At 33.0% G+C, this 27,065-nt stretch overlaps 1 protein-coding gene across 1 annotated transcript in view; it reads left to right on the top strand.

Moving 5' to 3' along the window:
* LOC134718288 (uncharacterized) overlaps window positions 1-26,602 on the top strand; it is a 36,086-nt gene extending 9,484 nt beyond the window's left edge. The window contains exons 4-10 of the mRNA XM_063580780.1: window positions 454-534; window positions 8,763-8,838; window positions 9,290-9,547; window positions 11,552-11,992; window positions 16,032-16,171; window positions 19,584-20,777; window positions 25,591-26,602. Coding sequence (XP_063436850.1) covers window positions 454-534; window positions 8,763-8,838; window positions 9,290-9,547; window positions 11,552-11,992; window positions 16,032-16,171; window positions 19,584-20,777; window positions 25,591-26,187 — 2,787 coding nt within the window. The 3' untranslated portion in view covers window positions 26,188-26,602. The remainder of the gene's footprint in view (window positions 1-453; window positions 535-8,762; window positions 8,839-9,289; window positions 9,548-11,551; window positions 11,993-16,031; window positions 16,172-19,583; window positions 20,778-25,590) is intronic.
* The last annotated feature ends 463 nt before the right edge of the window (window positions 26,603-27,065 follow it).

Here is a 27,065-nt window from a genome sequence, read left to right as displayed (position 1 = left end):
CACACCCTACACCAATCATACACTTTTATCAAAACTACCATCTCAGCATACTCCGGCAACACATCTTACACCAATCATACACTACTAACAAAACTACCATTTAATTATACTCCAGCAACACATCTTACACCAATCATACACTATTAACAAAACTACCATTTGATTATAATCCATCTTATCACATTTCACCCACACACCCTACACCAATCATTCAATAATTTCTTTAACAGCAAAATCTCAAATTATTCATTGATCTCTTTATAATGACACTTTATATTTGTTGTTGGTTTAGGTGCACTGGTTCTTATTTCAAGTATATATAAATAAGACAACATTCTGCATTGCATAGGTAAAATTTATGCAACAGTTACCTATTATTTAATGTTTTACAGTTTTTGAAATAAAAGATATATATGTGTATAATTAATGAAAGATTATTTGATTGTATTTCAGGGTAAGACTCCTTATGATCTGGTAACAATATCAGAGTATTGTTCTGAAGAGAAGAAGAAAGAAGTGATAGACTTTTTTAAGGTAAATAGTCTTGTCTTACTTTAAAAGATATTCACAGAGTATAAGAGACAAAACAAACTTGGTACAAAGAAATTACAATAAAACGGTTGCCTGTAGTTTTCAATGTCATTGTAGTATTTGTTATCAGTTAACAGTGTAAGTTGACAATTCCAAGCTTGTTGCCTAATATACATGTTGGCATATGTGAAAGACAAATGTTTAAAATCTGTGTTCTCATCTGTTGGATGTCTCTTATTTTTTGTGTCATCAGCTTGGTATCTCCTAGGTATATACATCACATCATCTCCTTTTATGTGTATATAATGCATACCTCTGTGCGGAAAGGTTGATTTACATGTTTATGCAAATATGTAATAATCTTATATTAAAACAAAAAGCACATCTTTACAAAATATTAAGTATGCTGTCAACCTGTGTATAGATTTCATTTCAAATAAAGGTAGCCACATTACATTTCATCACTTCACGTCCGCCATCTGTCGTCCGGTGTCTTCGTCCGTCGTTAACTTTTACAAATATCTTCTCCTCGGAAACTACTGGACCAAATTTAACCAAACTTGGCCACAATCATCATTGGGGTATCTAGTCTATAGAATGTGTCCAATCAAGATGGCCGCCACAGCTAAAAATAGAACATAGGGGTAAAATGTAGATTTTGGCTTACATCTCTGAAACCAAAGCATTTAGAGCAAATCTGACAGGGGTAAAATTGTTCATAAGGTCAAGATCTATCTGCCCTGAAATTTTCAGACAAATCAGACAACCCTTAGTTGGGTTGCTGCCCCTGAATTGGTAATTTTAAGTAAATTTTGCCATTTTTGGTTATTATCTTGAATATTATTATAGAAAGAGATCAAATGTAAACAGCCATAATGTTCAGCAAAGTAAGATCTATTGACCCCCTAAGGAATTATTGCCCTTCATAGTCAATTTTTAACAATTTTTTGTTTTTTGAATCTCCTCTTAAACTTTAACCAAAATTGGCCACAATCATCATTAGGGTATTTAGTTTAAAAAATGTGTCTGATGACCCCGCCTACCAACCAAATTGGCCGACATGGCTTAAAAATAGAACATAGGGATAAAATGCAAGTTTTGTCTATTATTTTTTGAAATGTTATAAATAGAGAAAATCTTAAAGGAAAAAAAATGTTCAGAATGATGAGCTCTACCAATTGTCCATTTACATCAAAACTGTTAGACATATTCTTATAGGAGTTATTGCCCATAAATGACAAATTTTACCATTTTTTTTATTTTTGCCTATTATCATGAATACTATGATATTTAGAGAGAAACATTTTTTTTTCGTTATGCCTTATATGATTTGAATTGTAATAGATAAATAAACACTTTAAATCACAAAAATGATCAGCAAGGCAAGATCTATTAAAAAGTCAAATTTTGCCGATATAGTTAGTAGACTGTCACTCTTCATAGGAGTGATTGCCCTTAAATGATGATTTTTTTACCTTCTTTTGTGTTTTGAGCAAAAACTAAAGAAGATAGAGTGAAACTAAACAGACTATCAGTAATACAAGATCAACAAAAATAGATTTGTTTGATATGCACACAGACCAAGGTGAGCGACACAGGCTCTTTAGAGCCTCTAGTTTTCTTAACTGATCATTTCAAATAAAGGTAGCCCCATTACATGCATTACAACACATATTGCCAGATTGGAGCCTAAACCTAAAAACCTGAATATGTGCTATTTTCTTGCAATTAAACAATGGGAGAAATAAAGCATACTTAAAGAAATGATGCATTTTCTCCATTATGAGTATGGTTGATAACCATGATAACACTACTGTTTTCGAACTGCTTCTGAAAAAAAAATATAAAATATTAATCAATTGTTTCAAAAAACAATTGTTAACGGTCTTTCCCCTCTGAAACATGATTGATTGATTTTTATTGATTTATGAATTGATTGTTTAATTGGTGGGTGGGTGGGTGGGTTGGTTGGTTGGTTAATTAGTTGATTGATTGATTGATTGATTGATTGATAGCCGGAAAGATAAATTTATACCCTCACGGAACACGTTGTAAAGGAATTGATAGCGTACTTCCCGTGTTTAAACACTTGAGACCTAGCCTCTAGGAACACATGAAAACAGCATTGAGAGCCATATGTCCGTGTTTAAACACTTGAGACCTAGCCTCTAGGAACACGTAAAATAGGCATTGAGAGCCTGGTGCCCGTGTTTAAACACTTGAGACCTAGCCTCTAGGAACACGTAAAATAGGCATTGAGAGCAGTGTCCGTGTTTAAACACTTGAGACCTAGCCTCTAGTAACACATGAAAACGGCATTGAGAGCCAAGTGTCCGTGTTTAAACACTTGAGACCTAGCCTCTAGGAACACGTAAAATAGGCATTGAGAGCATAGTGATTTATTAATTGATTGTTTAATTGGTGGGTTGGTGGGTTGGTTGTTTGGTTGGTTGGTTAATTAGTTGATTGATTGATTGATTTATAGCTGGAAAGATGAATTTATACCCTCATGGAACACGTTGTAAAGGAATTGATAGCGTACTTCCCGTGTTTAAACACTTGAGACCTAGCCTCTAGGAACACATGAAAATGGCATTGAGAGCCAAGTGTCCGTGTTTAAACACTTGAGACCTAGCCTCTAGGAACACGTGAAAACGGCATTGAGATCCAAGTGTATGTGTTTAAACACTTGAGACCTAGTCTCTAGGAACACGTAAAATAGGCATTGAGAGCATAGTGCCCATGTTTAAACACTTGAGACCTAGCCTCTAGGAACACATGTAAACAGCATTGAGAGCCAAGTGTCCGTGTTTAAACACTTGAGACCTAGCCTCTAGGAACACGTAAAATAGGCATTGAGAGCATAGTGCCCATGTTTAAACACTTGAGACCTAGCCTCTAGGAACACATGTAAACAGCATTGAGAGCCAAGTGTCCGTGTTTAAACACTTGAGACCTAGCCTCTAGGAACACGTAAAATAGGCATTGAGAGCATAGTGCCCATGTTTAAACACTTGAGACCTAGCCTGTAGGAACATGTGAAAACGGCATTGAGAGCCAAGTGTCTGTGTTTAAACACTTGAGACCTAGTCTCTAGGAACACGTAAAATAGGCATTGAGAGCATAGTGCCCATGTTTAAACACTTTAGACCTAGCCTCTAGGAACACGTGAAAACGGCTTTATTCACACACGTATCTACGGGAACACAGATTTGTTTTTATTTAATACATGTTTAGAAGTTTGTTTCTAGGATTTTACTACTATTTACGAACCATCTTACGGTGTTTATATATCTCAACTTGTACGATTCACTCGTGTATGTAACAATGTTTTAGATTTTAACGAGAGAAATTTGTGTTTTACTGAAAAATTATTACACCAGGGTTTTCAATTTGATTTGGATTGATTGATAATTTCTCAATCCAGATTGTAACGATAAGCGGAGTGCACATGATTTATACTGCTAACAGAAAATATATTTTCTCGATTTATTTTTCTATTGTCCAATCGCTGACCGCTGACCACTGGTCGACTCATTCATTGCATGCACACACAAATTATGCTGGTGTTATAGTACTTTAACAAAACGTTTATCGATTAATTTTCAGAAATACATGTACATGATTTGGAGCCGATATTTTATTTTGCAGGGGGGTAGTTGTGGGCATTGGATGATTAACATGATTAACCCAGATACATTGCATGTACGCATCATAAGAGCTGTAAAGTTTGAAGCTATAATTAGTCAATTTGATGATTTTTCCATTTCAGTGGCATGAAAACCCCCAAAATACTACGCGTATTTTTTCAACAAAATTTCACGACATAAATAATGTCGCGACTAACATTTTGCACACATTTTTTTCAATTTTACCCCGGACTTCTTTCAGTGAAAAGGCAGTTTGAAGTGAATGTCAAAATTTAGAACATGACCTTGACCTTTGACCTTGACCTCATTTTTAGCTCACCTGGCCCGAAGGGCCAAGTGAGGTTTTCTCATCACTTGGCATCTGGCGTCCGTCGTCGTCCATCTTCCGTCGTCTGTCGTCCGTCGTCGTTAACTTTTACAAAAATCTTCTCCTCTGAAACTACTGGGCCAAATTTAACCAAACTTGGCCACAATCATCATTGGGGTATCTAGTTTAAAAATTGTGTCCGGTGACCAAGCCGACCAACCAAGATGGCCGTCATGGCTAAAAATAGAACATAGGGGTAAAATGTAGATTTTGGCTTATATCTCTAAAACCAAAGCATTTAGAGCAAATCTCACAGGGGGCAGAATGTTTATCAGGTCAAGATCTATCTACCCTGAGATTTTCAGATGAATCGGACAACCCGTTGTAGGGTTGCTGCCCCTAAATTGGTAATTTTAAGGAAATTTTGCCGTTTTTTGGTTACTAACTTGAATATTATTATAGATAGAGATAAACTGTAAACAGCAATAATGTTCTGCAAAGTAAGATCTACAAATAATTTAACATGATCAAAATGGTTAGATGACCCCTTAAGGAGTTATTGCCCTTTATAGTCATTTTTTACCAATTTTTCGTAAATTTATGTAAGCTTTTACAAAAATCTTCTCTTCTGAAACTACTGGGTCAAATTTAACCAAATTTAGCTACAATCATTATTAAACCCCACACAATGGGTTGCGGAGGGTGCAATCTTTTTGACCCGTCAGTCCGTCTGTCCGTCCGTCAGTCCGTCCGTCAGTCCTGTTTCTTGTCATCGCAACTCCTCTCAAACCACACAACAGAATTTCACAAAACCTTTTCAGATAATAAGGACATACCATGTAGTTGTGCATATCGACAGGAAATTGCAATTCATTTTTTTTCCTACGAGTTAAGACCCTTTGACCTTAATTACTTTAATGTACTACTGCAACAGTTTGTCATCGCAACTCTTCTCAAACCACACAACAGAATTTCACGAAACCTTTTTAAATAATAAGGACATACTATGTAGTTGTGCATATCGACAGGAAATTGCGATTCAATTTTTTTTCTAGGAGTTACGCCCCTTTGACCTTATTTACTTTAATGTACTACTGCAACAGTTTGTCATCGCAACTCCTCTTAAACCACACAACAGAATTTCATGAAACCTTTTCAGATAATAAGGACATACTACGTAGATGTGCATATCGACAGGAAATTACGATTCAATTTTTTTTCCTGGAGTTACACCCTTTGAACATATTTGCCTCTCTATACTATTAGTCCTGTTTCTTGTCATCGCAACTCCTCTCAAACCACACAACAGAATTTCACAAAACCTTTTTAGATAATAAGGACATACTATGTAGTTGTGCATATCGACAGGAAATTGCCATTCAATTTTTTTTCTAGGAGTTACGCCCCTTTGAACTTATTTACTTTAATGTACTACTGCAACAGTTTGTCATCGCAACTCCTCTCAAACCACACAACAGAATTTCACGAAACCTTTTTAAATAATAAGGACATACTATGTAGTTGTGCATATCATCAGGAAATTGCGATTCAATTTTTTTTCTAGGAGTTACGCCTCGTTGATCTTATTTACTTTAATGTACTACTGCAACAGTTTGTCATCGCAACTCCTCTCAAACCACACAACAGAATTTCATGAAACCTTTCAGATAATAAGGACATACTACATAGATGTGCATATTGACAGGAAATTACGATTCAATTTTTTTTCCAGTAGTTAAGCCCCTTTGAACTTATTTGCCTCTCTATACTATTAGTCCTGCTTCTTGTCATCGCAACTCCTCTCAAACCACACAACAGAATTTCACAAAACCTTTTTAGATAATAAGGACATACTATGTAGTTGTGCATATCGACAGGAAATTGCGATTCATTTTTTTTTCTAGGAGTTAAGACCCTTTGACCTTAATTACTTTAATGTACTACTGCAACAGTTTGTTTTGCAACTCCTCTCAAACCACACAACAGAATTTCACGAAACCTTTTTAGATAATAAGGACATACTATGTAGATGTGCATGTTGACAGGAAATTATGATTCAATTTTTTTATTCTTTTACAATTTTTTTTTCTTACACATATTTTATTTCTCCAATGACAATGTGGGGACGTGGGGTATGTGAGTGCGCTCTATAAGGTTGTTTAATTATGGTATCTAGTTGAAAAAATGTGTGTGGTGACCCAGCCAACCAATCAAGATGGCCGCCATGGCTAAAAGTAGGACATAGGGGTAAAATGTAGATTTTGGCTTATAACTCTGAAACCAAAGCATTTAGAGCAAATCTGACAAGAGGGTCAATTATTTATCAAGCCAATATCTATCTGCACTGAAATTTTCAGATGAATCGGACAACTAGTTGTTGGGTTGCTGCCCCCCAATTGGTAATTTTTAAAGAAATCTTGCCGTGTTTTGTTATTATCTTGAATACTGTTATAGAAAGAGATAAACTGTAAACAGCAATAATGTTCAGCAAAGTAAGATCTACAAATAATTTAACATGATCAAAATGGTCAGTTGACCCCTTAAGGAGTTATTGCCCTTTATAGTCAATTTTTAACAATTTTCATTAATTTGGTAAATTTTTGTAAATTTTTACCAAATATTTTCCCCTGTATCTAAAGGGCCAAGTTTATTATAGATAGAGAAAATTGTAAGAAGCAAGAATTTTCAGTCATGTAAGATCTACAAACACAATTTTGTCATGAATTCATCTGTGTCCTTCATAGAAAAAGGTGAGCGACACAGGCTCTTAAGAGCCTCTAGTTTAAGTTGGGACCCAAGGACACCAAATAAAGCGGTTATAGGTTTATATGCATAAAGGTTAATGAGTTCATATGCATATCACTGATATCAGATACAAAAGGGGAAATAACTCTCATATGGAGTCTCTGGAACTTATATCAGATACAAAAGGGGAAATAACTCTCATATGGAGTCTCCAGATATCCTATCCAGGATTTTTTACCAAACTTGGACAGAAGCTTCCTACAATCCAAACATGGTATCAAGCGAATATTTTTATTGATTTTTTCCCTCATTTTTGTTGATTCTGCAATTTACAGCAAAAGTAGGCGAGAGAGACACTGGGTGCCGCGGAACCCTTACAAATTTTTGTGTTTATAAACAACAAATGAATACAAGGGGAACAACCAGAGTTTTTCTTTGACATTTTCTTATACTAAAATGAATAACTCAATGTCTTCACTCACTAGTTTTATTAAGTATAGTCTGTTTCATCAATTATCTAGCAAAGAACGAAATCATTTTCTATCTTGTCAAATGTTTGGTGAATTGATATATTTTGAAATTACAAATTAAAAAAAAATGGGGGTGGGAGATTTGATTTTTTAGCTTTTTTTTGGGGGGGGGGTGGGGGGGGGGGGGGTCATATTATTTTCTTCAAGATTGATAAAAATTTCAATTTAAAAAAAAAAAAATTGGGGGAGGGGGTTGTTCTCATATCTAAGCAATTGAAAACCAATTAATTAAAGGGAGATTTGCATTTTTTACAGCTTTCATTGGTAGGACTGTATAAATTGAAAACTAATAAATTAAAGGGAGATTTGCATCCTTTACAGGTTTCATTGGTTGGACTGTATACGTCAGACCTCAGACAATTCAATGTAATTACACCAAACCAGTCATATAAAATGTATAGGCCTAAGTCTGTCAAAGGAGGCTATACATGATTTGTGACAATGCAAATACTAAACTTTAGACTAGAAATGAATATCTTCAACCAATGAATTAAAAAATACTAATATCTATTTAATTTCACAAATATGTACTGAATAAGCATCATGTAAATCATTAAATAAAGAAACATGAAATTTATAGTTTTAAACAAGGGAAATAACACTGAACATTCTGAAACTGATTATTCTAGTAAGGGAGACAACTACATATGCACCTTCATATTTAGTCAACATGCATCACTATGCATTATCTTTAAATTATGCGGCGAAGAGGAACAATTTTGTTCAATACAATGACTGTACCTATTATAACAAATAGATGCAAACAACAGAATCAAAGTTGGAAATAAGTAAAGAATTACAGTCCATCCAAGATAATTGTCTGTGTCTAGTTAAAATAAGTTGTGATTGAATTGCGCATTTCAACTTCCTGTAAAATATAGAGTTATTGTCCTTTAAACCTAGTGGCAGGTAGAAAGGCTATTAAAATATGTGTATTAAACTAATTGACAAGTTTTCAAATGGGGCATGATAGTTTATAGCATATTTTTTCTTTTGTAGACTGTCATGTCAAAGACATCCCCAGAAGTAACTCCTGACACCCATTTACAGGAGCCTGCAGCACCAGTAGTTGAAGGTAATCATCTAATGTTAATTATTCAGATACCGGCTGAAATGATTTATAATTACCTGTTTCTAATATACAGAAACCTTGATATCTGCTCATAATGTTATAATGAAAAATGATGGAAAAAAACAACAAATTGATGGGAAAAGTGAAGTAGGCTATTGATGAAGATTGATTGATTACAGATCACATTAACTTTAAAATCATTTCCATCTAATTTATATTTTCCTCAACGTGCTGAATATATTTTGGATAATCATTCTTACTAGTTCCTCTGACAAGGCATGTGACGTCAACATAATCATAAAGGCAACAGTAGGATACCGCTGTTCGAAATTCATAAATCGATTGAGACTAATATGAATTGTATGTCTCAGAGCTAATATGTATAAATCGGTAGACGAGTATGATCTCTTACTAATGACTTTTGAGGATAAAAATTTATTTATTTACATTTCAGACAGCAAAATACCAGAACAAATAAAAAAGATGGATCATGAGTCGATTGCCATTTATCTGAACGCCCTTAAATCAGGTTCAGAAAGAAGACGAGATATAAATTTAATAATTGTTGGAAAAAAATCTGTTGGAAAGACTTCCTTAGTACGAAGATTGTTCGGGGAGGAGTTACAAAGAGTAAAAAGCACAAATGGTGTAGAAATTCATCGGCGAAGATGTCGAATAAATCTAAGTAACTGGGAATGGAATAAGGTGTTAGGTAAATATGCGATTTTTTTCTCACCGTCGTTTTACATGTTTTATTTATCATGTTTATTGCAAAGTTATCATAGAAAAACTAAAACATAGTAAACATAATTTTTTTTTTTAAGTTCTGTGTATGCTCTTTTTATGTTTTTACTCTTTTTTTTTATTTATTCAATTCTTGGAAACACATTTATGCTAGACCCTAGTATGAACCGTATGTCTCAGACCTAATATGAATATTCAATATTTAATTAATGGAATTAAAGATAGGCATGTTGGATGTAACTTAAACTAAAATACAGACTAATGATCTCTACTACATTATCACAATTGTTTTTTTTCTTCTCAAAAATGACTATGCTTATGTAAACTTATCCTCGCATCCGTTTTATTATATGTAAAAATGTTTTTTTTATAATTGTACTGTTTTGCAGTGTACTCTTTTATACTTGAGACTTAAAATGCTGTGTAATTAGGATTTTTTTTTAATAAATTTTTAGTGCCTGCATTTCATGGTTATATGATCTTCAACGTCTTATTAAAAATTGTTCTCAAGAATACAATCAAAAGTAAAAACACAAAAATACCGAACTCCGAGGAAAATTCAAAAAGGAAAATCAAAAATCAAAAGGCAAAATCAAAAGTCCAAACACACCAAACGAATGGGTAACAACTGTCATATTCCTGACTTGGTACAGGCATTTTCTAATGTAGAAAATGGTGGATTGAACCTGGTTTTATAGCTAGCTAAACCTCTCACTTATATGACAGTCGCATCAAATTCCATTAAATTGTCAACGATGCATGAACAAAACAAACATACTCAAAGAGTAAAAATGTCAAAAATAGGGGTACAACAGTCAATATTGTGTTATCATCTTAATATCTCTACATAAACAACAAATGTAACAAAGAAGCACAAAAAGGCATACATTAATTTAACATTCTCATTTTGCTTTTCTTATACGGCTGAATTTATCTATGTAAAGTCTACCCATAATGATAGAAGGTTTCATTACTGGTTTAAAAATGCGCGTTTGAAATTCGCACAGGTAGACATAAAAATAATTTTGTCGTATGACGGCATACATAAAGGAAGACTTACGTAAAGTTGATATAACAAAAACAGACTTAACAGTAAAAGTAATAATAATAAATAAAATAATGGTGTGGTTCAAAGTATGACGGGATACATAAGTACAGTTTCACGTCAAATGTATATCATGAAAAACAGACTAAACAGAAAAAGTAGTGTTATTGAATAAAATAGTTTTGTCATTCATAGTATTCAAGATCCTTAAGTAAAAGTAATATCAATCAATGAAATAATTTTGCCGTTCAAAGTATGTGGTTTTACACAACCACTGAGTCACTTCAAATGATTATCTAAAAAAGACTTATAAAAGAATTCTATAATACGTAATTAAGATGATAACAAACGTCAGTACGTAAAATCTATCCTTCAAGACCATCTTGTATTATTTGTGAAGTTGATACGGAATATTTATCAACAAGTTCTTGGTATCTTCCGATGAACTTTTTTAGAAAAAGGACGAGACGTTCTTTGACATACCCCTGGTTCATCAACTTTCTGCTCAGACACTGGTGACGTTTTACAAAGTCTGAATAGGAGCTGCAAGCTCTTGAATACCTTGCAAATCAGCGCAAAAAAAAATAAATGAAAATGTTTAATCAGATGGATGTCTGGATTGAGTGTTGTATAAACCCTTTGGCAATTTAATCCTTTAGCAAATACTTTATGTCTACTGTAATTTCATTATTTCAATTACTGCGATAGTTGTTACTGTAAAGGTTTTATATGAAAATAAAATGTTATTGATATCTATATCTTTTAAATGCAGATACTTTTTTTTGTGTTTAGTTTCTGCGAAACGGGTGAACGTGGTTTTCTTTATTGTTTTTTTTTATTGTATAACATATGAAATGGGTGAAGTTTAATTCTAACTTCCATAGATATTTTCTATACTTTTAACACTTTTTACTATTTTTTTTGTAGATACAAGATTAGTGAAAGAAGCAAGTATCAACAATAGAATATTGCAGTCAATTGTCAAAGAGTTGCATCAAGATAAAGAAAAACCAAAGCATGACATATTGGAGATATCAGATCAGATATCAACAGATGATAATAAGGGCACAATCACCAAAAATATTGAACATGACGAAGAACCTCAACCCAAACATGCTAAAATGAATTATCAGTTTGCTTATCCGGAGATTACAGAACCGCCGATTTCTAAACTGGCAAAGGATGAGCTGTTAAGTATAATCGGATCTGCTGTAGACTTACAAGACGAAGACGACTATGCAAATTTAACAGTGTGGGATTTTGCTGGTGACATTGAGTATTACAACACACATCAAACGTTTTTGAATTCAGAAGCAATTTTTCTTGTCGTAGCAAATTTACATGACATAGATGACACAGTATCCTACGGTTTGTAAAGTCAATTTGTGCTTCCTTATCAAATTTAAAGATATAATTATATTAAACGTAGATACGAATTATTCTTGATGTTCAGTTCAGATAAAAACAATGAAACTAAATATTTAAGACAGCAAATTTTAATACGTGGCTTTTTTGTTAAATGATTTTTATTATTTGCTCTAAACCACACTACTTTTCGTTTTTCATTTAATATAGCCATTTACTATCTTGACTTGCATCTAGAAATTGACAATGAGGATCGGATGAAAACAAAATATTGTGACAAAAGAGATGACTTCAGCTTCTCAATTCATTTCCTGTGTAGCAACATTCTGGCAGTGTCTTCCCATGAAGTATATATCTCCAAATTGATACGATATTCTAGGACTTGTATTTTCTATCATGATGTCCTTATACGAAGGTTGCTGCTCACAAAAAAGCTATCAAGCCAAGTGTTAAAGAGGTGCAGTTGCAATTATCCCTTCTAAAAATTTACAGATGCCATCAATAGTTGGTTTAACATCATTGACTATCTGTTTTAAAGATGACGACGGATATGTTCCAAAAGTCGTAACTCCACTTTTGTCTCGTATGTAACCTACTGAATTATACTTATCACCAGGTTTATAAATACAAAAACAACACGACAGGTGCACATGTAGAGTAGAATCTTCCCTGAGTGTATGAAATCATCCCCGGTTTTTGGTTGGGTTTTCTGTTGCTCAGTCCTAAGTTTTCTACGTTGTGTTTTGAATATTTTTGATTGTTGTTTTAGTCTTTGGCGTTCTTTGTCATGCCTTTGTCAGTTTATTTTCGTCTTTGATTATAAACGTTCCTTTGGTACCTTTCCCCTCTCTTTTACAAGTAAAATCGTGTAATATACTTGTAGCTAACCTATTTTATATAGTGCTTAAAAGATATCACCACAAATGTTGTTTTCTCCTTATCTCATACAAACATCCTTTTTTATACGACCGCAAATATCTTGCGTTGTACGAACACATTTGATTTCCAAACAATAGCTTACATATTAGTGATTGGAAATTGATGAAATGTTACCATAAGGTTTCATGTAAAAAATGAAAGTTAGGATTGACTTTTAGGTCAATGGTCTGAACGGTTTAGGAAAAACAGAACAAAAACAAAACTTTTCTAATACAAATGTATCAATTGTTCATTTCTTGACCATAATCAATGGGATTTAATTCATAGTCTAGAACACTGTGGGTTCTTTATTATGCTGAATGGAACCATATTTCTATATTTGGGATTTTTGGCCCCATGTTTAAATTGATCCACATTGAGGTCCTATGGGTCCAAATAAAATTTAGTTTGATGTTAACAAAATTTGAATTCAATGGTGTTTTTTTTTATATGCTGAATCTAACTATGCAGAACTTCATGGTAGGTTTGTTTATAATTTTGTAAAAATTAATTTTTAGAAAGCTTTATATATATATATATATATATATGTGTGTCAAATATTTAATAAGAATCCAATTTCAGATCTGTATCAAGCTTGCATGAATGAAGTGTCAATTTTCGCCCAAACTGTTTAGGGTTCGACCTCTTTGCTCGTATCAAGCTGCGCCTCGCAATGTGTTTTATTAATGTATAGCGTTTTGCTTTCAGTACATGGAAAATTTACAGACTCCATCATTAAATTGGCTTCATTACCACAGATTACCTTAGGCATGATTCATTTGTAGTAACCACAATATCGTTCTATTTACGTCGACTCTGACCTACAAGTGAAACTTATCGCCGAATTTGTACTTTTTTTCAGTAGTCAGGCTTTTACAATCCCTTTACTGTCTATGGTGTTTAGGGGTTTGATATATATATACAACAAAAAATTGACTACATTTTTTTTCTGCTACTGTGAATATATATTATTTAAATATCAACATTATAATAAAAAGTGGAAAGAAACAATCACACACACATAAACACACTCTTGCACTTGCATTAAGTTAACATATCATATATCTACTTGTGTATTGCAAAGAAAAATGTTATCTTTGTAAAGATCTGCTATTTATGAACTGTAAGTTTCATTTTTTATTTTATATCATTTGAATAAAAAATAATGGTGACTAATCGGTAAAAATGTAATCTACTAGGGCCCAGAATTTAGGTGTGGTACCATTTTTCTTTGCTATATAATGTCTCATTTTCCTGATATTTTCTTATTTTTGCTAATAGCCCTATAATACTTAGTTTCTTTTCATACAATTTACATTTGTATATATAGTTCTTTGCAATAATAATGATCAAATTCAATAGTAAACTCTCATTTTGAAGACCAAGAAAAATGTGCTTCTTAGATAATGTAAAGTTCACAAAATATCTTTTCAATTTTTGTGAAAAAGATTGCCATATAAAATTTGTTATTAGACATTCATAGAATAAATGCCCCATGGTTTCATCAGAAACCTTACAAAAAGTACAAAGCCTTGAATCTTTAAGTTTTACTGCATACAAGAAAATATTAATTTATTCTGTGTAAAAATTTATATTGAAAAGTTCTTAAATAAGTGTCTTTACATGATTTTCTTAAAATAATATAATATTCTGTGACCAATCTGCAATTTCAATACCTAGTAATTCCTCCTATTGTAAGAACTTTTTCTGTTGGCAGTTGCACATTTCTGTCAACAAGATCTTTGTATACAAACTTTGCTTTTTTGTTACACAATAATCTTTCCAAAAAATTATCAATACAGTTAAAAGTTACAAAATTTACATGAGCAATGTTTTCTTTTACATGTTCTCTCATATACTTTGGAATGTTTGCAATGAGACCATAATACTCTAAAAAAAATGTTTGTTTGAAGTCTTGGTCCTATCTGATCAAAATTTTAAAATTCCTTAGTCTCTAAGTTAATAAGGTCAAACAAAGACTGCACTCCCCTTCTCTGCCACTGAATAAAGTACGGAAAATCTACTAGAGGTGCGAAATTTAAGATATCTAATGACAAAATATCTTGAACAGAAATATTGGTAGCAGGCCTTGCTACATGAAAGCTAAAAACATACATCCTTCCAAAAAGGATTGCTAAGACTATCAGAGATTTCTCTGAGTTTCTCCTTTTGAAAATGCAATACTCTTTCTCCACCATACTGTTCCAGGCTTTTTAATAACAATGCTTGCCAACTACCATATAAATTGGATGAAAACCTCTTCATCCAGCCAATCTTAAGGAATATATTAAAATAATGTATATTAATCATGTTTAAACCTCCTTGTGGAATATCTCCAATTAAAGTACTTCATCTAATTCGATCAGGTTTTCCATTCCATATGGATTTAAAGAATAAAGTATTCAAATCATTTAATTTTGATTCTGACAAGTTGGGAAGTGCAGTCAACAGGTGCATTAATTTTGGAAGTGCAAAAGTCTTGCTAACAGTAACCTTTCACATAAGGGTTAATTTTCTATGTTGCCAACTCTTAAGAATGCCTGACACTTCCTTTATCTTTTTGGAGAAATTAATTTCTGGCATACTGTCAAGATCTAAAGTGAATTCAATTCCCAAAAGTTTAAAATTTGAAGAGCACCACTGAAGTTTTAAACCAGGACAGAGAATCAGATCTGAATACTTTTTATTCCCAACCGAATTTGTACTTACCTTAAACAACAAGATGAGTGCTGAATGTGATATAGGATCTGTGTACCCTTCTTGAGCACCTTGATTCAACCCTGATTTATGCAAGGTTCAGTTTGTTCTCTCGGTTGTGTTCTATATATAATGTTGTGCATACTTTTGTTTGTCTATTCTTTGGTGTTTTTTTTATCTGTTCGATCGTAATCGCTTTCTTTTTGACTGATGAATGTTGATTCGCCCGTGTGTAAATTTCGCCTCTTTTTTTAACACTGATTTCAATAGTTATATTTTTTACTTGCAATATTATAACCATGATAACGGTCTGCAGGATAAATCATTATATATTTTTTTATTGAATGAAGTAATTATATTCTTAAGAACCATTTCAAGTGCAGTCATCCACCGAAATATTTAAATATTAATTTGTCTTTAATCACAGGCACATTCAATTTCTGGATGGATACAATACATTGTTATGGAAGCATAAACGACAAAACTGAAGCTGTATTGCTCGAAGGAGCTCACAACCTTCTAGACCCACCAGTTATTGCAATTGGTACACACAAGGACAAATTTCAGGTATTTATATCAAAGTAACAATGGAGTAGACATGTTAATTTAGTCTCTGTTTATAAAAACTTGACGACTGAATTAGCGCCTTTGAAAATATTTATGTAATGTTAACTTGTGTTCGTATTAAAACGGTATTCTAGTTAAGTTTAGACAATGGACATTGAAAATACTTCACCAATGTATAGGATCTATAAGATACGATTTGATCATGTTGGTCACGACGTCTTACACATCTAACAGGTTGTTTATGAATCGCTGATTTAATGTTACGGTAGAGCGAGCGCAGTTTAAAAGGAAACTATGGAAATTGTTTCAGTCTAGATTGTACAATACATATTTCAATTTACTGTACAAATATGTACCTTTGTCATATTGAAAACAATGTATATCTTTTTCTGTCCTGTCAGTCATGCTTGTCAATGCTGATTGTCGTTTTTGATTTTATACGCCCGTCAAAATATTGACGGGACGTATTATGGTATACAAATGTCCGGTGTCCGTTAGTCTGTCTGTCTGTCCGTCCCTCTGTCCGTCTGTCTGTCCGGCGTAAACATGTCGCACCGTAACTTGAGAATGACTTATCCAAATTTCATGAAACTTAATATAGTTGTTTCTTATGAGTGTCAAATGATCTGTATACTTTTTGATGAAAATAAGATTTAAACTTTTTGAGTTAGGACACTTTGTAACTAAAACAGGGGGTGTTTTTTCACATGTCGCACCGTATCTCAAAAACTTTTTTTGATTATGGCTTAAAACTTTAAAGACTTCTTAGTTATATTAAACTTAATATCTGTATACTTTTTGGTGATGATTCAAAATTTCATTTTTGAGTTATTGAATATTTTGTAAAAAAGGGGGAGGTTTTTTTTTTACACGTCGCGCCATATCACAAAAACAATTTATAATTATTGCTTAAAACTTTACACATGTCTTTGTTATATTACTCTGAAGATCTGTATATTTTTGGTGATGATTCAAAGTTTCATTTTTGAGTTATTGAGTATTTTGTTAAACAGGGGAGGTTTTTTTTACATGTCACGCCGTATCTCAAAAATAATTTATGATTTTTGCTTAAAACTTGACACACTTCTTTGTTATATTAATCTAAAGATCTGTATACTTTTTGGTTTTGATTCAAAATTTATTTTAGTGATATTTAGTTTTTTGTAAAAAAACAGGGTTGGGGGGTTTCGCATGTCCCGCCGTGTCTACAAAACAATAAATGGTTATTGCTTAAAACTTTCTCATCTTAATTTCTTTACCTGTAATTAACTTTGTCCAATAAGATACAATTCTAGTTCTAATATTTATGATTATTGCAGAAAACTTCAACACAAGACGTCGGGCGTATCATGCGCTCATGGCGCAGCTGTTTATTAAAGTTGTGCTTGGTCTTTCTAATTGATGATTTTGCATCTCAAGGACTTTTTTGAATGAAGTGTGAATGAGATGATGCTAGAAGTACTGGGTTTTCTTTGATAAAAGATAAAAAATATAAGCAATGTTCATTTATCATCGAAGACATTTCTCAGATATATCGACCGCCGCTGATTTGATGGAAAACGATCATCATTCAATAAATCTATTTTTAAGCTGCAATTGTATTGCCAACAAAAAAAAACGTCTATAGTTTCGTCTAATGTTAAACCTATCAATAAATTATTTAATTTCTCATATTTATAAATAACTAACTGGACTTTGCTAAACATTGACATTTCCTGATTTGTCAAAATTATGATTATTCAAGTCACTAGACTGATTTAAATGTTCACCATCAATTTGATTTTTACAATGACTATATACACTTTTTTCTCTTAGCATGTGTTTTTGTCTGCTAATTTCAATAAGTAGTGTTTTATCACTCATTCTTAATTTTGTCAACTTCCGTTCTTATTTAGTAACACACTTTTTGCCCCAGTGTTCGATTCTTTATGAATATAGAAAATAAAAACTATTATTAAAAACTAGTGTTGTCAACGGTTAACCGGTTAACCGGTTAATCGGTCGAACGACCGAATACCGAATACCAAAAACGCTAACCGGTTAAATGGACTTTTTTTCAATTTTGATAGATTTGATATAAATGTGTGTTGAAAATCAGTTAATAGTTATGTTTTATTTAAAAATTGTCGTGGTGGTAATTAGTTGGACGGATCAATTGTCCAGTATATTGATTGCTATTTTTAATCCTAAAAACATTAAATTAATTAGAGTTCGGGCAGGATCTTTATGAAACATAATTAGTAAACATGTTTTTTTAACAGTAACATTAAATCAGTAATGAGATTTAATTTTACTAATTACTTCATTATTTCGTTTACGATCTAATATTGTGTAACCCTACATTTAAATGTGCAACCTCCGTAGTGCAAGAGTTAGTCTTACTTTAAATTTTAAAATTGTGAAATGAAACCAATGTGAATGTACTCAATGTATACGTGAAAGTACGAGTAACATGCTTAAACAAAAAGAAAACACAGTGAAGAAACAGGTCGTACAGCATGTGCAACGACCTATAGTTGTTAGATTCTGTGTCATTTTGGTCTCATGTGAAGAATGATCTCATTGGCAATCATACCACATCTTCTTTTTTATAATTAATCATTTCAAATTGAAACACACCCCATTATTTTCGGAGAAAACAAGAAAAAAGGAAAGAATAATCGGTGTCAGACATATGACATATTCAGTTCTACGAGATTTTTTTTTTGGAATGTTTAATCTGCAGTTGGTACAAACGCTATAGTGGATACGGTGTATTTGATAATTAAAAGTCAAACTTCGCCGGGAATCCTTACAAACAAGCCTTACAATGCTAAAGGAAACACTTCAATTCTAAAAGCGTATTTATGACTTGGATGAAAGGTTGTCAAATTGAAACTCAAAACACATCTTATATCTATGCGTAAGGTTCTATTGATAAGGCTTTCAAACACCAACTTAAATTACCGGTTAACCGGTTAATCGGTCGAACGATTATCCGAGTAACCGGTTAGGCAAAAGTGTACGATTTGACAACACTATTAAAAACCCAACAGTATACAGAACACAATGTTCATAGGAAAATTAAAACTGAGCAACATGAACACCTCTGAAAAACGGGGATTATTCTCAGATGCCCTGGGTGGGTTAACAAATGCTGAGGAAAAACCATATAGCCGGCTTAAAAACATCCCGATTGAAAACATATGAAACAATTCAATACGAAAACTAACAGCCTAACTTATATCATAACAATTAACGAAAGCCAGAGTATTTATATATCCGCTCTAGAAAAAAAGACACAGAAAAGTACAGATATGAGAATAGTAATAGTTACAGCCAAAAACATCTTATAACAAATCATGTATCTAAGACTGTTTAAGTTAAATGATAATGAAATAATACAATATCACTGTTTTTGTTTTTGCGAAAGGACGAAGAACAATGCAGAAAACGTCTCGAATCCTACACTGATAAAATATTTAAAGATTCCAAGCTTCACCTGAGATCAATTCACCTGATCTCCAACACAGAGGATGTAGAAGATGCTTTTGAAAAATTGAGGAATGATATATTTGCCACAGCAAAGAGTACTGCAAATTGGAATCGAGAATATCCTGTTAAATTTATTCAGATGGAAAAAGCCATCAACTCTGAACTTACGATCGGAAAACAAATAATTTCTTTTGAAAGATTAAAAGAACTAGGTGAGAAAATACCACTTCCGATAACTGATAACAAGGAGCTTCATCTCTTTCTCAGGTATCAACATGAAATTGGTAACGTGATATTTTTTGAAGACATTCCGTCATACATCATACTTGATCCCCAATGGTTAGCAAATGCCTTTACATGCATTGTTACAGCCCAGCAGTTTCAACTGGAATTACCACACTTACAATGGAACAACTTCAAACAAACAGGAAAGATGGATCCTAAGCTATTGGAAGAAATATTCAAGAAACAATCAGCAGACATGAGAATTCATAAAGAGCATATACTGGAAGTAATCGAAAAGTTTGACATTATCATCTATCCATTGCTACTGACGGAAGGTGGAAATGTACAAAGGGAGCATAGTGTTTTTTACGTTCCATGCATGCTTCAAACATTAAAAATTAAGGATATTGATGTATTGTTTAACGTTCCAAATGCTAGCAAATCTACATGTATGTGTTTTGTCTTTAGTTTTTTACCGCCGTATCTAATCAGCAATCTGATTGTCTCTTGTCTACGAGAATATCCTCTAGCAGTGGTGAAGGGCGAGATAGGTCTCTTCAAGGATTGTTGTGTATTCAATATTGACAGAACTGGCTGTGCAAAATTTGTATTAGCAAAGAGTAGTCATATGATTCAGCTGCAAGTATGGCAATGGGATGAAGTAGATACAGAGGTTAACCAAGCTGTTTTAAAAATTGTCGAAAGAGAAATCAACAGAATTATCAACACGCGATACAAGTTGAAAACGGTATCTTTCGAAAAAAAATGGAAGTGTGAGACCACCAGTTTCTCCTTTGACACAGGATTCCTTGAATTTGATCAAGTACATGATGGGAAAAAATATTATTGCGAAGAACATGCGACAACTCATAAATATAAAGACTATTGGTCTGGTGAGAAATTAAAGGTAATGTTTCTATTTGCTTTAGATTATTTTCATTTAGTGGGCATAATGACACGATGAAATCCAATTATTGGTAATTTTTATTTTTATTCCTTTGATGTGTACTCGTTGCTAATGTAAGTATCAGTGTGGACTGGTTGTGATAAAGATAAAAGTATTGGGTCTATTCGCAATTGATATGCGCGTCTGTACAACGTAAGGATCTACTATCAGTTCCATTCACAAAATCGCGCGTGATTTTGTTTTCTTCACAGAAATGCACGTGTTGTTTGGTAAATTAACCGCTTGTAATGTTTGTATCTTACTTTTTTGTAGCAGTAAACATAGTTAAGTTTTTAAGATCGACTTTGTCTAATTAGTTATCAAAAGTACCAGGATTATAATTTAGTACGCCAGACGCGCTTTCGTCTACCTAAGACTCATCAGTGACGTTCATGTCAAAATATTTATAAAGCCGAACAAGTACAAAGTTGAAGAGCATTAAGGATCCAAAATTCAAAAAAGTTGTGCCAAATATGACTAAGGTAATCTATGCCTGGGATAAGAAAATCCTTACTTTTTTAAATGTGTCAAATAAAGGCAACAGTAGTATACCGCTGTTCGATTGTCATAGATCTATAGCGAGAAAACAGATCCGTGTTACAAACTAAAATTGAGGTAAACACATCAACTATAAGTGGAAAACAACGAAACTTTTGTTTTACAGGAAATGTACGCAAAACCCGACCAACTTCAAACATTTGCGTAATCCACACTATAACATATAATTTAAAGCTCACCTAACCGTCTTCCGATCAGAGACAGAGTTTTCATTTATAAACTTGAATATTAAAAAGTCTTGTGTTGTTCTTATGTGTCTTCTTTTTATACGACCCCAACACATTTTTGGGATCGTACAATGGTATGATGTCGTCGTCAGCGTCGTCTGTGTCGTCGTCCGAAGACACATTGGTTTCCGGATAACAACTTGGGCCACGGTTTTTTATTTTGTTGGTTTACGGATCCGCCGACCCGATTTTGCCGACTTTCAGAATAAAAATAAAATTGACTTTTCATGCTTTTTTTTATTCCCGCCGACCCTTATCAATGGCAATGCATTATCCCTGAAAAATAATTAAAATTTTCTTTTTTTATAAAATGAAATGCATTAATCATTAACAAAGTTGATAACACTTTCTGTTGTGAAAAATAAAACTTCCAATTTACGTTTCTAAAAATAGACAAATCAATTATAACTGACCTTGAAATGTCTTTTGCGCAAATAATTTTGCGGAACGAAACCTGTGTTGAAAACCTATTACAAAATAAGTTCGTTTCCCTTATTTGTCATCAGTCCGTAAGATGCATCATCTCAGAGAAATAGACTTGTCCAAATGTTGACAGGTGGAATACATCAATTAAAGAACTGAATATTAACCATTCTTATGAAATTTTCTTGTTTCATAAATATCAATCATTGGGATAAAAACCGGATTGCATGACAACTGATTAACCCGACATTGTTGTTTTTCCAGTGGACGAGTCTATTACGTTTTTCGACACGTGTGTTTAAACTTATTTTTGTACGACGTTTTTACATTTTTTTTCTTTATTAGTTTTTGTGATTGAAGATCATTATTTACCACGTTTTCTGGAATTGATTGAGAGCTACGCGAATCTGTTTTTCTTGTTTGTTAAATGACGATTTAATTTCGTCTTTGTCCGTGCAACCCCCCTTTTTTACAGGAAGTTATTAAACGATGTCATGCGATGTTCATGATCACTGATTAATAATATTTCATTGAATTAAATGTTAAGAAATGACGACAAAACAGCAAATGAGACAAACATTTTGTTAGTAAGGTGAAATATATATTTATTTTGCATATTTTTCCGTTTTGAAAGATATTTTTTTTTCTTTTTTTTTCCGACCGACCGACCCGACTTTTTTAAGGGAAAAATCCGTAAACCAACAAATTAAAAAACCGTGGCCTTGGGAACAAACTGTGCCCCTCTACTTGCTAACTTCTTATATTTAGGAAGAAAGATAAGAAGTTAGCAATATCCTTTAACTCTACTTTCCGCTATATAGATGATGTTCTTTCACTAAACAATTCAAAATTTGGTGACTATGTGGAACGAATCTATCCCATCGAACTAGAGATAAATGATACTACAGATACAGTTAAGTCGGCTTCATATCTTGACTTACATCTAGAAATTGACAATGAGGGTCGGTTGAAAACAAAACTTTACTACAAAAGAGATGATTTCAGCTTTCCAATTGCGAACTTTCCATTTCTAAGTAGCAACATTCCAGCAGTTCCTGCATACAGGGTATATATCTCCCAATTGATACGATATTCCCGTGCTTGCATTTCCTATCATGATTTTTTTTGATAGAGGGTTGCTGCTTACAAGGAAGCTATTAAACCAAGAGTTCCAAATGGTGAAGTTGAAATCATCCCTTCGTAAATTTTACGGACGCCATCACGAGTTGGTTGACCGTTATGGAATAACCATTTCACAAATGATATCGGATATGTTCCTTACGTCGTAACTACAATCCCCTTCCCTTTCATGAATGTGACCTACCGAATTAGACTATTTACCGGATTTGTAATCACATAAGCAACACGACGGGTGCCACATGTGGAGCAGGATCTGCTTACCCTTCCGGAGCACCTGAGATCACCCCTAGTTTTTGGAGGGGTTCGTGTTGTTTATTCTTTAGTTTTCTATGTTGTGTCATGTGTACTATTGTTTTTCTGCTTGTCTTTTTCATTTTTAGCCATGGCGTTGTCAGTTTGTTTTAGATTTATGAGTTTGACTATCCCTTTGGTATCTTCCGTCCCTCTTTTAGTTTAAGTGAATAGATCTTCATGAAATTTTTTCAGAAGGTTCAATACCACATAAGGAAGGTTGGGATTGATTTTGGGGATGATGGTCCTAACTGATTAGGAATTAGGGGCCCAAAAGGGGCCTAAAACAAGCATTTTTATTCTAGTTTCAGGATAATAACTTGTGTAGAAGTATTTCAATTGCTCTGAAATCATACCACAATGTTTAAAACCATAAGAAGAAGGTTTGAATTCATTTTAGAGGTTACAGGGCCAAAGTTTAGGAATTAAGGTCCAAAAAGGGGTCAAAACAAGCATTTTTTTTTGTTTCAAGACATAACGCATGTGTAATTGTATGGATGTCTCAGAAATTGTATCACAATGTACTAAATAACAAAGGGGAGGTTGGGATTAATTTTTGGGTTAATTGCCCAAAATATGTAGGAATTAGGGGCCAACTAAGGGCCAAAAAGAAGCATGCTTCTAGTTCCAAACAATCATGACAAAAACTGGTGTGTAAGTGTATGGATCTCTCTGAAACTGCAATGGAAAGCATGGGATTGAGTTTAAGGGTTATTGCTCCAAGGGGGTTTCAAAAAGTTTGGGGGTTGGGGATTTTTTGTTTACCATTTTTTTAAGGGCTTCCTTTTTTTCAAAATTTTTGTTGAAACTTTGACTACAATAATTTTGTGACAAAAACCTATATTATGTTTAAAATTTGATCACAATCCAAATTCAGACAGAATCAAGCTTGAATATTGAAACCAAATTTGTCCCAACTGTTCAGGGTTCAACCACTGGGGTCGTATAAAGCGGCGCCCTGCGGAGCACCTGGTTCCGTTTGTTCAGAAGGATTTGTTCAACCTCTTAATTCACTATTGAGGGTTATAATTCATATTCAGACGCAACACATAAAAAGTGACCAAAAGGTTATCGCATGAGACATGTGAGAGAAGCTAATAACATACACACTTTTTACATTTTTTGTGGGACATTAGCATAGATAAAGGTTGCATTGTAAATATATCAATAGCTTTTCTAAGATCAAAGAACAATTTGTGAAAAAAATATAGGTTACCCTAGGGTCTTCGTCGATTCATATTTCTGTTCCGGGTTATAAACAAATAACATGACACGGAAAATATCACGTAAAGCGAAAGTAAAACAGTTGAGTTATATCTATTTATATCTATTTATATCTATTTATATGTTTGAAATCAGAAATGAACTTTCAGATAATTTACAGCAAGCCTACATGCTCCACGCCCACACCTGACAATTTGTTTAAGTGCCTCCTTTTTATGCCTGTTAAGTGCTTTCCTAAAATTAATGTGATCGTCTACAGGATTAACGCTGTATAACGAAAATATTAATGTGATCATTAAGCAAATTATCCATCCTATTTTACTTGTTTATGATCGTATCTTACTATGCTATATGAAAAATAAAGAAATGTTACTGACCGGTATGTTGCTATTATATTCTGTATTGTTTTATGTATGTTCAAGGCAGAAGAAATGAAATGCATGTAATAATGCATCTTCAATTAATTGAAGAGAACGCCATGTTTACTTGGTTGCGTTGAATATCATAGCATTTTGAATAGCCCCTAAATATCTATCTTTGTCGAACAACATACTACGAAGCTAGCTCATTTAGAAAAAAATGCTCCACTGTTAAATAATTGTTGAATGGAAATACTTCTAGTTTATCTTTAAGAACACTGTGCCATGCTTTGTACAAATCTCGCATGCTTGCAATGATATATATGTATATCTTTTTCATAGTTTTTTAATTATTCAAATAAATTTGACGTAATTTTGAATATTCTGACGTCACATTGAATTTTCTGTCTAATATTAATTCTGTGTTCTATCTTTTTTCGCTGTCTCGGTGTATTTACTGCCTTGACTATATTTGTAGGTCTACCTACCTGTTAATAGATGGCAATTATATAGCATAAGTTTGTATCATTACATATTTCATTGATATTATAGGTTCCCGGTAGATTAAGTAGTGAGCAACAGAATTACGTCAGAATGTCAAGGATAGTTCTAGAGGTATTATCAGGTGTTTTATACGATCGCTTATTTTTAGATACAAAGACTGGAGAAATACTTGATCGTAAAAAGTTGGACATAACAGAAATGTGTAAGAAATATTGTGCTTTAAAAATAAACTTTCCAAGTAAAGGCTTTAGGAAAATAGAAGAGGTTGACCAGATTTCTACCAATGAAGATGCTATTGGTGACGACATTCAACGGATACGTGTGATCAGAAATGAAATGCAGCATTCTTCTGTCTTTGCATTAGATGACACACGATACCAAACACTAATCACTATAGTTCATGATATGCTAACTAGATTTGATCAGCGTAACAATCCAGCAGGTGAATCCTACGTGAAACGATTAGACGAAATCAGGAAAATGGAATTAGAGACCAGGAGTTTTGAAGAGATAAAAGAACGAATGGAAGCAGGTAACTTATGTGATATCTTTTTCATGTTTGAAATACAGGAATATATCCTAAATCTTGAAAGACAGATAACACCACGTCCAAATAGAAATCGATGGAAAAGAGTACAACAGTAAAAAATCACTACACTAAACAGTAAAACCAATGCTTTGAAGCCATAAAAAAAACGTTCCCCTTTGTTCTCGGCTATTGACGATTACGATCGGAAAACGTGAATACAAAAATTTATCCTGTTTACATTTCCTTGTTAATAAAGGTAGATAAACTACAACTTTTAATTAACAAGTCTCGTCAGATGATATAATACTTTTCCAAAACTATTAGAAAAATGCTTGCTTTTATACAGAAAAGAAAAATAGGAATGCAAGTATACAAAACCAAATATATCAACCCCGAATTTAGAACACCTAACCATTTGTATGCATGATGTGCTTGTCGCCTTTGTGACGTTTTGTATAATATGCGTAGAAAGTGTCCATTACATTACCTCCTAATCGAAACAAATGTTCTTAAACAGCTATTAAATATATTTAAACTTAAAAATGTCAAAGTGAAAACAAATCGATATTTACGACTTGTGTTTTATACCTTGTTGATCTATTTCACATATTTTGAATTATTGTATTGTATCTTTCGACGTAAATATGCTTCAGACATGTATATTATGTATACGATTTAACTGTAGTTCAACATCATTTAGATGCATGCAAATATGACAACATCCGGAAAAATCAAACAAATACTTAAACCATGTCTGCATCATCAATTATAACTTAAAATGAATAATAATACATACAACAAATCATCTGGATAAAGCGAACACAACTAAGTTATTCTTCATGTTAAGGTCAACGAATGTTGCTCTAATTAGGTACATTATATTATCTCAGTATCGGATGCAAACACGATTTACAAATGATTTTTTGACAGAATTTATTTTGAATTTTTCAGAATTGATTGAAAAGATTCATGCAGTTTTCCGATAGTGTGGTAT

This window comes from Mytilus trossulus, chromosome 5, assembly GCF_036588685.1.
Source record: "Mytilus trossulus isolate FHL-02 chromosome 5, PNRI_Mtr1.1.1.hap1, whole genome shotgun sequence".
In the NCBI taxonomy this organism is placed as follows: domain Eukaryota; kingdom Metazoa; phylum Mollusca; class Bivalvia; order Mytilida; family Mytilidae; genus Mytilus; species Mytilus trossulus.
This window is presented reverse-complemented; position numbering and strand designations above follow the sequence as displayed.